This window comes from Podarcis vaucheri (genome assembly GCF_965113315.1).
Source record: "Podarcis vaucheri genome assembly, chromosome: 13".
NCBI classification, from domain to species: domain Eukaryota; kingdom Metazoa; phylum Chordata; class Lepidosauria; order Squamata; family Lacertidae; genus Podarcis; species Podarcis vaucheri.
In genome coordinates this window covers 19053535-19070171 of record NC_138751.1, presented here as the reverse complement: position 1 = coordinate 19070171, position 16637 = coordinate 19053535, and the positions used below count along the sequence as shown (strand labels likewise).

The 16637-nt window shown below is 45.7% G+C and overlaps 1 protein-coding gene across 2 annotated transcripts; it reads right to left on the bottom strand.

The window, feature by feature from the left end:
• Nucleotides 1-3125: 3125 nt before the first annotated feature.
• Nucleotides 3126-16632, bottom strand: TMEM143 (transmembrane protein 143). Of its 2 annotated transcripts, none has more exons than XM_082197055.1 (8): nucleotides 16541-16632; nucleotides 15286-15481; nucleotides 10570-10677; nucleotides 9342-9536; nucleotides 8181-8318; nucleotides 6817-7092; nucleotides 5254-5443; nucleotides 3126-5118 (listed from the first exon to the last, which is right to left on the bottom strand). In XM_082197055.1, the coding sequence occupies exons 2-8, from the start codon at nucleotides 15478-15480 to the stop codon at nucleotides 4952-4954; spliced, it is 1269 nt and encodes a 422-aa protein (XP_082053181.1). In that variant the 5' UTR covers nucleotide 15481; nucleotides 16541-16632; the 3' UTR covers nucleotides 3126-4951. The 2 variants fall into 2 exon arrangements, with proteins under 2 accessions (XP_082053181.1, XP_082053180.1); XM_082197054.1 differs by lacking the exon at nucleotides 16541-16632 and adding an exon at nucleotides 15881-16509.
• Between the last annotated feature and the right edge of the window lie 5 nt (nucleotides 16633-16637).

Below are 16637 nucleotides of genomic sequence, written 5' to 3'. Positions count from 1 at the left end.
AACCTATGATATCGGTAAGGCTGGAAATGATGTGCCAAGGACACTCAGGGATCTGCATGGCCGAGTGGAGACTATGGTTGGAATGCAGCAAAGTTTTACTCCGAGTAGACTTAGTGAAATTAACGAACTTGGCCAAGTTGCATCATTCACTTCAGTGGCTCTGCCCCGAGTAAAACTTAGTTGAATGTAAGACCCTACGAACCTTGTGCTTGCTGGTCCTGATCTGCCAGCAACCCCACCCCACCCCAGTTCTCTAGGTACAGCTGCTTTCCATCCTCACTGTGCACTTGGGCTGAGATAAAAGTGCAGCTTAATGCCTGCCAAGAGCACTAATATACCATCTGGTGGTGCAGAGATCTGGGCACGTGAACCAATAAATATTTAACCTAATTGAAATCTGAATGTTTAACTATCCACCAGCCACCCTAAAGCTTGTCTTTTTACAAGAGTAGAAGCATGGCTAGAAAAAGGCAGCCGACACCACGGCGGATGGGAGCAAGCTAATACCGTAGAACAGGTGTTGCTAAACTACAACTTCCACTAGCCCCAGCAAGTCAGTGGCCAGGGATGGAAACTGTAGTTCAGCAACGCCTGGAGGGCCAAAGGTTCCCCACACCTGGCTTTGAAGATGGTGGGCTCTGCTTTATTACAAAGTTTTTAAGCAGAGGCTGGATGGCCACCTATCAGGGGTGCTGTAGTAGTGGATTTCCTGCATCATCTGGAGCTTAGATTAGTTGACCTTTGATGTCCCTTCCGATTCTGGTTCTATGGGTCTGTCCTAAGTAAAGGAAACATAGCTGCATCTCTCTCCCAAGTACAAAACACTGCTTTGTATCCATGGTTCATCTGACGCAGATTGTCAGCCTTTTCGAAGGCATGCTTCAAGTTAGTCATGAAGGCAACCGGGAAACAAGCAGGCAACATTAAGGGGTAGGAGGGTGGTCCATTCTGGATTTTGCATACTCAGCGGGGATTCTCTGTTGGGGGAAAAGAGGGGAACTCTTAACACTATTCTGCTACCAGCCACAATGGCTGTGTTCTGCCTCCACTGTCAGAGGCATCATGCCTCTGCATACCTGTTGCTCAGAATCACAGGTGGGCAGAGTGCTGTTGCACTCCTGCCCTGCTTACAGGCTTCCCAGAGGCACCTGGTTGATTGCTGTGGAAACAGAATGATGAACTTGATAGGCCTTTGCCTGACGCAGCAGGTTCCTTAAACTGTACGGCTGAGATGATTACCATAACATGCAATCTGTCTGACCTTTAATCTTCCATTTTAATTAAAACAAATGTAGAATTACATCAGGGGTGGGGAACTTGTGGCCCTCCAGATGTTGTCATACTACAACTCCCTTCATCTCTGCCCTTCAGTCCTGCTGGCTGAGCCTGGTGGGAGTCTGCCAACATCTGGAGGTCCCCCGTCCTTGAAATAGAGGCTGTGCAACTGCTAAAAAGATCCCATAGCCCAGGGATGGAGAAGATGCTTAACTTAGGGGAAATCAGACTCGGTACCCTGGAAGGGGGCAAGGCTGGGAAAGATCCCTGCCCAAGGCCAAGGAGTGCTGCTGCCAGCCCATGTAAACAAAACTGGTCTAGATTGACCAGTGAGCCGACTGCCACAAAGCAATGTCCTGTGTAGCCCCTTTATCAAGGAGACAGTTTATTAGTTCCTCTCAAATATCATGTCAGGTTGTTGGTGTCTTAGATGAGGGGTTGGTAATTTGCAGCCTGCCCACCTCATTTCAGAAGTCCTCTGCAAGCTGTATGTCCATATCTGTCTCTCTTCTGGCAACCGGCTGACTGGGGAGACAGGAAGAACATGGCTTCAGCCCCACCTCCTGCTAGTATGCTGCCTCCAACTGATTAGCACCTCCAAAGGAATGTGGCCTTTGACAGGGGGAGCCCCTTCCCCGAAGGTTTTAGGTGGTACCTCCATCATTAGGCAAAGTGTAGGATCAGCAATCCTGTACATTGCTCAAGAAGCTATATGGCTGCATCAGAACCTCTCCGGCAACTTTCTTCTTGAAGGAAACCTCAAGATAAGAGAGCTCAAGTAATTGTTTGTGGGGAGCCCTTGTCAGCAAGTGGCAGGATGCTAAACAATGAAGCAGGCTGTTTTATTGTGTCACTTGTGCTAGTTTTCTTTTTTAAAGCCATAATTGGCTTTTTCTAAGTTTATCACTGCTGAAAATGTGATGTATTAGAAACAGAATCTCCCCTCCACTAATCTGCCATAAAATATTCAATGACGCCAAGAAAGTCACTCAGGGGGTGGTAGTTTCTCTGCCCCCCCAAAAAATATAGTGTGTCTGCCTCAATAAAGTGTCATTTGTCAGGAAGGGGAGCTGTGTGCTCATTGGTCCCATAGCAAAACCCAGCAGCATGAACATCTCCCACAGGCCACCTGCTCTAACAGCAGGCATCTCCCAACAGAGAACACACAAAAACCGTCATCGGGGGCCATGATCACTGCCTAGGACTGCTGAGCTTCCTGTCTTGCTTGCTGCAGGAACAAATGGGTGCCTCACCATGATGTATCTGTTTGTTCTGTAATGTCCTAGGAGGAATTCAAGACAAAACAGTTGCTACTAAAAGAACGAGTTAATGGTAAAGTAGGAACTCATGGGATACAAGTGAGACACACAGCTACAGGGAGTCAAGGAAAGCCAGAAATAATGATGCCGTCGTTCAATGAATGTTAACGGTTTTCAAATACCTGGCTGTTATTTGCTCAGTCAAGTATCCAACTCCAGTGTGCAAAATATTATAAATAGGGATGGTTAAAGAGGGGCTCCTGCTGCCCCTATTGCACACAGGATACTTTGAGGGTGTGGAGCTACAAGGAAGCTTTAGGGGATTGTGGAATGTTTCTAATGTATTTCTTTTCTCCTCTTAGTTTTAATGCATCTGTGTGGGTGGGTGGGGTTGTCTGTCTTTAGGTTTGGATGTAAGGTGCTTTGGGTTGCCCTGGGCAAGAAAAAGCAACTAGCAAATTTAATAATAATAATAATATACATCCAAGCATAACTAACCACTGCTCTCCTGGCTGTTCAGTTCAGTGAAGTTACTTTAGGACCAAGCAGTGCAAAATAAAACAGAATAAAAAGTAGGCGAAAACTTGTCAATATGGGAAAATATTTTTTTATTGCGCCGAAGATACAGACATTCATGCAGTTTCCCCTGAGCCACAATGACTTCCAACATGGGTGGAGGGTTAAACAAAAACAAAAAAACCCCCAACCCACTGCTATTTTAAGACTAAGAGCTCACTTTAGGCATGAGAAGCTCAGAACAAGCTGTTGTTAGAGGGCCTTCTCACACCACTACACACACCTGTAGGTAAGAGTGCTGTTTAGACATGTTACAAGAGACAAAAACTTCAGGTAGCACTCTCTTGGGGAAGGGAAGAAATCAAAAGTGAAAATCCGGGCAATGCTACCATGTAAAATATCACCGAGGCATTGCCCTGTTGTTGCTTTTAGACTGTGAAATAGCAGACCAGTGTCCACAAACAGTCTCCACTTGGCTCCTATTTGCACCAAGTTCTCTGTCTGAGGTTTTGCTGGCAGGTGCTGCTTCAAATACAGCATCATGGCTGATGGGAGACTGCACGGCTGGTACATGCACACCATAAAAAAGGACAGAGGACCTCTCAGGGGGGCCAGCTGGCCCCCAGTCTAACACAACAAACAGTGAACAATATCACATCTGCTCAGTTACAAGGGCATTCATTAGGGTGAAGTCGTTCCCCCCCAAGCACACATACATACATTGAACACACATGCACTATTTAGAGATGGAGGCAGCAGAAGTCAGGTACCCTCCATGAGGGTAGAATTAAGACCTTATTGAATGCATCAAAAGGAGGTAGCAGATGCCTCAACTTCAAAATCCATCAGCAACAGCCCTCCTACTACTTGTGCAAGTTTCTGAACTCCAAACCTCAACTGTAGACTGATGACCAATTGACAACCAGAAAACAAAAGACAGCGTGGTTCAGTGAGTACAATACTGGAACTTAAAAAACACATAGGAGCTCATTCATTAACTCAGAGCGTAAATTTGTTCCAAGGCATCAAATCTGTTCTCAGTATAGCAGCCTGAAGCTGGAACATCTGGGGGCAATAATATGGAGAAGTGCCTCTAGAAACGTGCCGAGTGCCCCTCCCTAACAAGTCAAAGCACTGCATGAACTGAGTTGTCCAAGACCATGCAGTGTGTGTGTCGTCTCAACCTCCGTGGTCTCTACAAAACAGGCAAAACAAAAACCAAGTGCGTAGTAGTCTTCAAATTCCTCGTAAGCGTATACTGTGAATTTCAAAGTGCTATAGAAGTGATTTAATACGTTTTTTTAAAGCCCCCAAGCAGCAGAGCAAAGGAATATTAAAACCCCATCTTGCCCTAAACGCAAGCAATTCATTGCTTTATGCCATTCTCATTTCAAATGTAAACAGCCCTGCAAGGAACTTCGCCCCCACATTCCTCAGATACAAGAAAAAGCAGGCAGCCCCCCCCCCTAAAGGCAGCAGCATATAATAAAAGGGTTTTTACAAAAACAGGGACACCTTTAAAAACAAGCTTCCCCCGACAAGCCTTCCAAATAGTTGAGTCTGAGGTGTAACATGCCCCCCTTGTAATGAGGTTGAATGGTGTATGCCAGGTGATATTTACACCTCTTATGGTGTTACATGCTTGAGTTTCCTCCCAACATGGATTCCTGGAGGAACATACACATCCAGGGGAGATACAGCAGTAGTAGAAGCAGAAACCCTGAGGCTTCTGGGCAGCATCGACAACTGCAGCCCTGGGCACTGCTCCCATAATGCCCCGGGAAGGCAAGAATTCCCCTGCCTGTGCCTTCAAAGCCTCACATGCTCAGCGTTAGGGGCCTCAGCAGGTGGCCTGACCACTAGGAACCAAAAGTGCTGGCCAGAACAATCCTAGGAAGCTCCTAACCAGTCACAGGATGGGTCCCCGTTGCAGGAGAGCCCCCTGCCCCAACTCCCAGTTCCCTGAGATGCCTGCAGGCACGGTCGGCACAGAAGGTTACATCCAGACCAGAGTGGAGGTGCAGCCAAGCCTGAACCTCTTCCCTCATGCGTTCAATGGTTTTGGAGTCTGGGGGAGAGAGAGAGAGAGAGAGAGAGAGGGGTCAGAGAACCTTTCACAAGTTCAAACCCATCCCAGGGGATGGCTTCGTTTTTCATTGCTTCAACCATGCCCCAACCCAAAGAACCAAGGCCAGGCAAATACCTATGTCCAGGGGGTGATAGTGCTGGTGCAGCTGGAGGAGGAAACTGTGTGCCAAGATGACCTCCTTGGCATGTTCTTCCTGGGCACGCAGAACAAGGGCATCCAGTAGCTCAGAGTTGTTGGATGTGCTGCGGTAATACAGCATGTGCACCAGCTCAAGGGAGTGGATATTCCGGCGCTGGCCAAAGACCTTTAACAAGAAGAAAGCAGGGGTGTCCACAGGAAGCAAGACTGCTAAGAACAGCCCTCCTGGATTTGGCCAGTGGCCCGTCAAGCCCAGTATCCTGTTCTCAAAGCGGCCACGCAGGTGCCTGTCAGAATCCTACAAGCAGGACCTGAGCACGAGCCCTCACCCCCTTACAGTTTCCAGCAACTGGTATTCAGCATAGCCATCACAGGTAGTAGCCACTGCTATCCCTATCCATTAATTTTGTCTAATTGCCTTTTAAAACCATTCAAGTTGGTGGTGATCACTGCCTCCTATGGGAGCGAGTCCCATAGTTTAACTATAGCAGTGGACAAGTTGGGATTCAGGCCTCCTGGGTTTACAGCCACAGTTGCTGCAGTGCTTTTGAGCAAGGTTGACACGTATTGCGATTCCCTAGCAGAGTGTCCATCACTAGGAGGGAGAGGGCGTGAGAGGAGGAAGGAGGACTTGTAGACTGCAACTACTCATATGGGGAGAGTAGTGCATTTAGAGGTGTGTATTACAGGTTTTGTCCTGAAGGCAAAGGTATCTTTAAGTGCACCTTCAATGGATGATTCCCCCAACTATATAAAAGGATGTCACATAGAGGAGGGAGAAAGGTTGTTTTCTGCTGCTCCAGACAAGCGTACACGGAGCAATGGATCCAAACTACAAGAAAGAAGATGCCACCTAAACATTAGGAAGAACTTCCTGACAGTAAGAGCTGTTTGACAGTGGAATTTGCTGCCAAGGAGTGTGGTGGAGTCTCCTTCTTTGGAGGTCTTTAAGCAGAGGCTTGACAACCATATGTCAGGAGTGCTCTGATGGCGTTTCCTGCTTGGCAGGGGGTTGGACTCGATGGCCCTTGTGGTCTCTTCCAACTCTATGATTCTATGATTCTAACTACCCCACACAGTGCAATAAATGGTAGATACTTCTATTTGAGAAAATGACAGGGTGCGTATGACCACCTGGGCCTGTTTTGTTCAGAAAAAACAGACAATTGTTCCAATCTGTCTACCTGACAGCAACTCTCTGGAATCTCAAGGAGATATCTTCAGCATAACAGTTAAATTATGAGAAGTAATAATTATGTTTGGCTTACTGGCTTTGTGACCCATAGATTGGGAAATGCTGCCCTAAAACAGTGGCAGAAACCTCCAGATCTTGCTGGACTACAGACGCCACTATTTTAATTTTATTTTAATCCCTGGCCATTGACCATGCTGATTGTTGGACTCCAACTCCCATCAGCCCCAACGTCGGAACTGTCCGCTCCTTCCTTAAAGGCTATGTTACCAAAGGTCACTGGCAATCTGTTTTAAGAGGCAGGGCCTGTTTTCTAGAAATAGCGGCGGCAGCATCATCATGCATACCTTCCAAGCCCGGAAGGCCATAAAGGCAGCGAAGAAAAGCAGCAGGGAGGTGGTGCCAATCTTCAGGTCAGAAAGCACCACCATGCCCACGTTGACGAAGACGGCCAAGCCGCTCACTATCAGCATGCCGTTGAGGAGGGCCCTGTAGAAGATGGAGGTGCGGACCTTGACCGCGGGCAGCAACTGCTCCAGGCCTTCCAGCGGAATGTCCTTAAAGCATTTAAGCATGAGGTGAGCATTCTTAATCCGGGCAGCCACCACCACCCGTTTGAAGTACTGTCTGGTTTGGGAGGAAAAGGATCAAAAAATAAAAAAAAAACCACAGAGGAAGGAAAGCATTTGCATTTTATTTATGGACAAATGAATAAAATATTTCTGTACCACTATATCAAAATATATCAAGGCAACATAAAAGATAATTCAATTAAAGATATAAGCAGATAGTCATTAAGGTGACTTCCCCTAAATAACCTTGGGAACTGCAGAATGTTAAAGGCACTGAGAAATGTTAGGAGATACCCCACCAACCCCCCTCACAGAGGTACAGTTCTCAGAGTGCTTTAAAAACTGGTCCCTCTTCCCAGGGAACTCTGGGAACTGTACCTCTGCGAGGGGAGTCCTAACAACTCTTGGCACCCTTAAGAAACGACAGTTCACAGGACTCTGAGAGAAGCCCTGACTGTTTAAAGTGGTATAATACTGCTTTAAATGTATAGTGCAGATGGAACCTGAGGTACAATATATAAGCACTCATCAAAACCCTGCAAAGTTTACTCAGTACTGTATATTGTTATACATGTATCATTTAAAATTATAAAGTACTGAACAAGAACCATAAAACACAATGTTGACTGAAAGGCAGAAGAGATTATCATTAAATAAACTGAGGTGGATAAAACACCATACTAAGTGGCCAAACACATTTTGTCCATGGGGAGGCAAATACCAATAAAGCATGGATGCAGCGCACAAACAATACTGTGTTTCATTTTCAAACAGGGATCATGCTCACATAACTTTTTAAAAAAAAGTTAAGAAATTCCTTCAGTCTCCAAACTATTGGAAACTGCTTTGATTAAAAAGTGCCCAAGAATCCACAGTACGGTATGTCCCTGAATTATCCATCCACATATGAACAAAATGTATTCACTGCCTATCTTCCTATCCAGTTAATGCAGAGCAGACTTCCCCAAGCTGCTGCAATCCAAATGCAGTTGGTCTCCAACTCCCAATGGCTTCAGCCTAAGGCCTAGATTTATGGGAGTCTGAACAGTGTGACAAGTTGGGAGAGGCAAATGTAGACTCAGGGGAATAGCTCTCCCCAAAAGGATCTCATGGTGGGATCTGTTTTTATTATTATTCACTTGCCTGTCTGGTGGAACCCAAGGTGTGCCAAAGAACCCCCTCTGATTCTGAAGGGTAGTCATCACACGCAGTGGTCCGAACCGTTGGCCAAGAGCCCAGAATCTTATGTATTCATACTGATCCAGATTTACTGAGACCTGCAAAAAGGAAGGCATGAAAATACAATTGCTTTGGGGGGCAGGGGGTCTTGTGTTGCAACTACAGCTAAGGAGCATTCCATACAGACCGATAGTGTGAATGTTTTGAGGGCGTGCGCGCTATTTTTTATTTTAAACATTTGTACGTAAATGTTACAATGAGGTGTACAAATTTAAGAAATAATAATAAATAAAGCCAATCTGCATATAAAATAAGGAACCAAATCTACAATGGTGGCAAAAAATAAATACATCAGTGCCAAGCATGTTAAGTAATCTGAGCAAATGGATCGGCACGGAGAGCACTTTTCAATGTAAAAATGAGACACAGGGGCTGAAGTCACAAGGCTTTCATGCAGCAGTGCATGAAATCTACAGCCCTCCAGATGCTGTTGGGAGCTGGAGTCCCAATGGGTTCACCTGCTCTAAAGGTGTGCCTTTAGCTTCACATGGGGGGGGGGGGCTGTGCTGTTGATCTCTTCAACAATATTTTGTACATTTTAATATGAATTTCTCATGGTTCTTGTATGAATTCTATCGCTGCAAGCCCTAGGATAATAAACTGATGACAGGAAGGCTATTATTATTATTACAGTGGTACCTCGGGTTAAGTACTTAATTCGTTCCAGAGGTCCGTTCTTAACCTGAAACTGTTCTTAACCTGAAGCACCACTTTAGCTAATGGGGCCTCCTCCTGCCGCCGGGCCGCCAGAGCACGATTTCTGTTCTCATCCTGAGGTAAAGTTCTTAACCTGAAGCACTATTTCTGGGTTAGCGGAGTCTGTAACCTGAAGCGTATGTAACCTGAAGCATATGTAACCTGATGTATCACTGTATTACTAATAATAATATACGAAGATGCTCAGACACAGGGAAACTGAAGGACCTCTGGTGGAGCTGTGCCTGAACTTAATCTCCGCAGTGAGAAAACTCCCATAACATGTATGTACAGAATCTGTCTTTGTTAAGAGTCACATTGTGTTACGGGAAGGAAGTATGGCCCTATCCTGGGACAGGTCTCACCTGGACTTCATCTTGAGGATGGTGGACCACAAGGGCATAGGCCAGGGTTTCCTCTGACAAACTGTTGAAGTTGGCCTGGTCCAGCAATGGATCCATCCTGGCCAAAACTTCCTGTTCTTTTGCTAACCGCTCAGCATCAGTCAGAGAGAACTCCTGCAGTGTGTCCTGGTCGGGATTAATAGGAGCATAGAGAGCCTGGGAAGGGGAGAAATAAATAGCCTGTATTAATGCCATTAGCAGTGTTATTATTATTTACTGCATTGATCGGTCATTTTACACAATAAAAAGCCTGAAAGCAACTTGTCAAGGTAAAATAGAATGCATAAAAAGGTAAAGGGACCCCTGACCATTACGTCCAGTCATGACCGACTCTGGGGTTGCGGCGCTCATCTCACTTTATTGGCCAAGGGAGCCGGCATACAGCTTCCGGGTCATGTGGCCAGCATGACTAAGCCGCTTCTGGCGAACCAGAGCAGCGCACGGAAACGCCATTTACCTTCCCAGCGGAACGGTACCTATTTATCTACTTGCACTTTGACGTGCTTTCGAACTGCTAGGTTGGCAGGAGCAGGGACTGAGCAACAGGAGCTCACCCCGTCGTGGGGATTCAAACCACCAACCTTCTGATCGGCAAGTCCTAGGCTCTGTGGTTTAACCCACAGCGCCACCCACATCCCATAAAATAGAATGCATAAACGCAACTTAATACCATAAGAAATACAAAACAATGGGCCTTATAAAATTCCTTTGACGCTCATCCTACAATATAATGACAAGTCCTACCCATCCCACTAAAAGATGACCACCACCTCAGCAGGCAACACAAAAAGGCCTTAGCCTGCCTGCTAAAGATTGACAAGGATGGTACTAGGTACATCACCTTGACGGAGCATTCAAGAAGCAGGAGGCCACCACTGAGAAGGCCTGATTCACACTCTATACCTACCTCAGGTGGAGCACAGCAAGAAGGGGTCTGTGATGAAAACCACAGGGTCTGAGCTGGTTCATATGGGGAGAGGCAGTCCTTGAGGAATTACAGAGCTGTGGAGTGCTTTAAAGATCAGTTCCTGTACCTCTGAGCCCGGAAACTAGTAAGTAAGCCAGTATCTAATCACAATGCCTCCCACTAGCTTCCGGCACATGCTGTTCCCCAACCCCTTCTGCCTTTGGATGAGCAATTCATTCAGAAACACGGCCAGTCCCCACAAGGAGCGTACTTTGTCATTACCTGTAATTGCTCTAGGATGGAGTGGTAACGGTGAAGAAGGGATGTGTCCACTTGAGAGACAAATGCCAGGAAAGTGGCGCGATCTGCTTGACTAGAAGAGTGGAACTCCTGAAAGAGGGAATAGTCAAGGTTAGTCCAAAGGTGGTTTAGAAGCAAATGACCTGTTTACGTAGGTTTGTTGTGATATGCTGAATTGCAGCCGTTTATTAAAAGGATGCCTTACTTTGTCCTGAGATATTGTTATAATTGGGGCAACGGGCTGACAGATTATTCCATGCTGCTACAGCAGTGTTATCCTTAAGCTTCCCTATCAATCTGAAACAACTTTTTAAAAACTTAGTCCCCAACTGGATTGATACGAATTAAATCAGTTTTGTGAATTTGGAGCCCTCTGGGCGTTTTTGACTACAATTCCCATGATAGGAGTCCTAGTCTAAAACATCTGGTGTGTACCAAATTGGTAGAGGCGCCAGGCAAAAACATGCCTTTTCAACCAGGCCTTTGGCTGTTAACAATCTATGGCCTTATAAAGCTTGTGTGTCTGCTTTAATATTTTTTTTGTAAAGTCGCTTTGAGTTCCCTGCAGCAAGAAGAGCTCCTAATAGATTTAATAAATAATAGGCAATAGTAAAAGTTGGATTAAGTTGTTGTTGTTTACAGGTTTGATCTACATTTAATTAAGAACATGTAACACACATATATGCACACTAATTACTAAATTCACACCCTGCATACATAAACAAGTTATTAGCTGCCACTGGAGAACTCCACACACACAAACAAACCCTGCCACCAATTCTAGGCCGATCCAAGCTTTTGTGGTGAACCAGGCTCCCAGAAAGCTCCTTTCAGCATTTGTGGCTTGTTTCATTTTTAGCTGGGGTGCTTGGCGTCATTATGAGCAAGGCTTCCATGTTCCAAGCTTCAAGTCAGACAACGCACGTCAGCTTCCTATTACAAAGGGGACCACGGTCCATTGGCCGATCCTGTGCTTTGCACGTAGAAGAGATCAGGGATCGTGATGACCAGATTACGTTTGTAGGTTTGCAAGAAGTTTTGTGAGGTAAATTATTTGAATTATTGCAAAAATGGTTAAAGAGGTGGATTGTGAGTTAAGATAATTAACGGCAATAGGAATTTAAGAAATGCAGAAGAAATGATAAAAATGGTGGATCATCAGAGGTGCTGATGGAAGTCCAAAAAGATTGTATAAGATGTGAAGTTCTGTGGAATGTATAATAATTGGTATGTTGAAATTAATAAAAATTATATATATATAAAAAAGAAGAGATCAGGGATCAGGTGATGTGAAGGGACTGCTACCTGAGACTCTGGAGAGCCACTGCTAGTCAATACTTAGGCTTCATATACATCATGCATTTAAAGCACATGGCTTTCTCCAAAGAATCCTGGGATCTGCAGTTTACCCATCACAAAGCTACAATCCCTGGCACCAGTGTTATTTTTCTAGAAAGAGATCACTGTGACCACCACCCTCATTTTCTTAGAATGGCAATGGCGCTCACCAGAGAGGAGCCGGAGCTCAACTGTACTGAGTTCCTGTTGAGTTCCTCCTGAAAAAAGCCCTGCCCAGCACCCTTAACAAATTACAGACCCCAGAATTTGGGGGGCGGGGTGGGGCGGAGTCATGGGTTTTTCATGAATGGTGCCTACATAGTCTTAAGCTAGAGGAACAAATAGACTGAGCTGATACAAAGCACTTTCTTATATTCCTATGACTATACACATGAGTGAGTGAAGCTCAAACATTAGGTAATTTATAATTGGCTTTTGTATGTTTTACACCTCCCACAGGGGAGGGGGAGAAAGGAGAAGATAGTCTTCTAGTCCTTACTTTATAAGTCTCTTGACTATAGCTGGGGTGGCCAAGTCAGCAAGAAAGAAATCCTGGATGGAAATAAAAGAAAATACAAAAGATGCTTGCTGCAGGTTCCATACACCATTAACACCAAGGTGGGAAAACGTATAGTGCTCTCTCTCTCTCTCTATACACCCACACCCCACATACCTACTCGCAATGGAGCATGATCTCATTGCACACTTAGCACTAAGCCTGCTCCATATTGTTCAGTGTCGCCAGCCCAGAGGGCCACCAGCTATCCCTATCTGGTTGTCAATAAAACGTTTCAGGAAGGCATTCTCTTGACCTAGCTTCTGAAGGTGATGCTCTCCAAGAACATGCAGCCACTCTGTTCTTTCCTTCCTTCTCCCAATTCACAAAGGGGAGCTTTCCTCTCTGACATAAAGCTCCTATCAAAATATTCCATTCACATACTGAAGATAAAAATATGTTAATAAGGTTGATAATAATATATACAATGGAGTTCCCAAGGGTCTCCAGAGTAACATTATACAATTTCTGAACCGCAGGGAAATCCTGGAATGCTAGAAGCTCTTAACTATCTCCTTAACTATCTCTTTCACCTCTCCTTATATCCCTTTATTCCTTTTCTGCTCTGGAATCCACATCCCCTTTCTGCCTTCACTTCCCTCATTTTACACTTGTTCAGCAAATAGTGTAGTGGCTTCAGAGCTACAGAAAAACCCCCTTCAAAAAACTCATTCACTTCCCCCAGACTCTTTTATTATTATTTCCTATTACAGGCAGCAACCATTTTAGGCACATCCAACTGATGCATGGTCACCAATGCACAGAAGGCGGTTTAACAGGGGCATAATGGGGGCGAGATGTGCTTATACGCACTCTGCCAACATATGCAGGGGTTGGGAATCGAATCCCCGTGTGAAATGGTCACCGCCTGTGTTTATTTAATTTATATCCCACCCTTCCTCCTCAAGGAAAGAACTGATGAAGATATTCTTATTATACCAGATATTTGGAAATTAGTTGAAGTTTTCTTATTGCGGATTTTATTCTATTAATATTAATTTTTTAGTGCTGTAACTGAAGTATTGTATACTAGCAGCCTCATACTTTTTGCTCAGAAATTTCAAGAAACCAAAAAATCAGTAGTTAAAATCAGGCTAGTTTTGAAATGTTCAGTCTGTCATCTTGATTCAGAAGAACACCCAACTGTATCCAAACACAGAAAAAAACCTGCTCCTTGATCTCAGGAACTATCATGCAAAGTTTGGTTACTATACTTAAGTATGCACAGTGATATACAGCAGTGTTTTTCAACCACTGTTCCGCGGCACACTAGTGTGCCGCTAGATGTTGCCTGGTGTGCCATGGGAAAAATTGAAAAATTCGAAAGATTTTTTAAAAAAAGTCACATTTTCGCCCACTAGGCGGGCGCCGGACTGTGTCCACCCTATTTTCCATCTGTCCTGGGTGGGGATCAGATTGGATGGGATCGGATGAGAGCGGACAGGCGGTCCGCTCTCATCCGATTCCCCATAGAGAGCAGTGGGGCTCTGACATCTCCCTCTCCGCACACAGTGGTGGTGTGCCTCGTGATTTTTTTCATGAAACAAGTGTGCCTTTGCCCAAAAAAGGTTGAAAAACACTGATATACAGTATAGTAGCTTCTGGCATTTCTAATCTTGCTGAGTACCTTATGATTGTCTGTTGAAAGTCAGCTTAAATACTCTTAAATTATTAGGCATAAATTTTACCTGGACCAGCCATTGTCATTAAGTTTTCCCACACCCAAATATTCATTTCTTAATGTCTGTGCTCTTCACACACCCCTACTTGGGCCATCCTAGTAGAGTTTAAACTCTCTAGAAGGGCCATCATCGCTTGTTAGATTCAACACCATGCACTCTTGTAGAATGCAAGATGTGTTACAGAGCAAAAGTTTCGTACCGTTTCCACACCAAGCATCAGGATGCAGCAGGCTCTGGGATTGCGGTGGGTGGCTGGGAGGAGCAGGCTTCAATATAGAATGAGTTGCACCCAAGAACACATACAATCATTGTAAAACAAAACATCTTCTGTACCAAGGTAGCCCAAGTTACTGGGCCAATAAATGCTATACAGTACAGCACTCAAGGATCTGAATGCCTCATGCAAAAGTAAGCCAATTGCCATATGTATTCATTTAAGTTTAGCTTCAGCTTAGCTGTACAACCTTAAGTACGACAAGCTAGCTGAGAAGAGGATTCTGAGTCTGACACGCAACATATTGTTGCACACCACCCCAATTTCTGAGTGGTGTGAGATTTCCAGGGGTTCCAGGCGCTTCCCCAAGGTTTGGTTTCCTTGGAATGAGAGGCAGTGGAGACTGTGGTGTCTTTAGGATATCTGGTTTATTTACACATATATACAACCTTAGCCTACGATGGAAGGGCTCACAGCATTAACAATGCAAACAGTCTTGCTTCTCCCAGCCACAGCATTGGATTCAAGCAGAGATCAAGCATGGCTCTCACTCTCTGGCTTCTGTCTGCACTCTGATTCCAAGCCAGCTTTGACACACAACTCTGGCTACTGTCTTTCTCACTACCAGTCAGGTGTGGGAGGGGTGCCCACCCATTTGCCCTCTGGCACAGGGCAATATCCGGTTATACTAATGACCGTACTTATATGGTACTTAGGTGGCAACTACGACCCTTGCTGGACCAATTTAACAATGGAATTCTCTATTAGCTTTTAACCCTTGCTGGATCCAAGGGATCAGAAGGGGCTCAAGCATCATACAGACTGACCCACCCCAGCAAAAAAAAAAAGCCCAGTTACAGCACTATGTTCATAACTTATTATGAACCCATGCAGAGCCCATGTTATACCTTCGCTAGAGCATCAACCAGGTAGTCCTTGGAAAAGGGGATGTATCTCTCCCGATAGTCCACCGCCCAGTTCTCTGGCTCCACTGGTCTCCGCATCTTCCGGTATTTCACCATCTTGGCAGCGAGGGAGGCCTTGCCACGGGATGGCAACCCTACAACCCCAGCCCCTAAGGCTAACCGCGCTGCGCACAGCATTCTAGGAAAGTTCAAAGTTTACCAGTCAGGCATGTTGGAAAGCCTTTCCAAAGGCTTTCAAAAATGGCCCTAATTTGCAAGTGGGATACAGCGGGCATTAGCCAGTAACGGAGCACATCTTTCTTCAAAGCAACAAAGTCAAAGACTTCCAAAGGCTTGGCCACACCATGGAGGCCAAAATCTGTCCCTGGACAGGGGAGGGAAGGCTCCTTGCGGTCAGAGCCTTGGCCAGAGCAGCCAGGTCAGAGGTCTTCTGCACAACGGTGCCACCACCATCTGTGCAAGTGGGCCTGGTCGAAATCAGATCAGCCAAACAGGTAGGGTGAGGTCAAAGGTCACTGCCCCAAAACGCATTAAGTTGGCTGAACTGATGAGAATAGCGATACTCTCACCAACTTACAGACTAAGCAGTGATTCCTTCCTCCTCCTGGAAGAAAAAGCCTTTGCATTCACTTTGGGCCCGTTTCAAACGGGGCGGAGGGCGGGAAGCCCACCATACAAGGTAGTAGGTTCCTAACCTCTGGGCTGACATTGGCCTTAGTGCGCACGCGCAAGCTTCTTTCCCGCCCTTCGTTCCTTATTTGTGCCCCGGGGGGCGGAGCCTCCTTTCCCCCGCAAGCGCACTAGCGCCTTTGACTTCAGCTCTCCTGTACGTCAGGCGCTTGCTTAGCTGTTCAGCACTGTGCTCGCGAGTTTATGCTACAGATCTAGAAAATTTGTAGAAGGGTATCATGCACAGGGTGTATGGGCGACAAATAAACTGGTTTTTCACTCCCGTTTCCTACACAGTTTTATACAGTACAAGAGTTTCAGCATATCATTTCTATGGTTCAGAGCGACGCCTTTCTACGCCGGCAAAAGGCAGACTTCCTTTCATTTTTTAACTGGAAATTCGATCGTTTCATCACTCTACCCCTTTCTTTATAAACTCTTATCTCCATGACGGAGTCACGGTCCACGTTGCGGACGGGCAAAAGAATCCTTCAACTTCAGAAACACGCAGGCGCAAAGAATCGTTCTCTCCCCCGCTCCTTTGCTAAACTGAGCGCGCAACACGTACTCGTTCCTTTCCCCGCAGCCGCCTCCACTTTTCGGGCTGTCGGTGCAAACTGCGCACGCGCAGCTTTGCCTGCCGTCTTCTCCCGCATACAGAATTG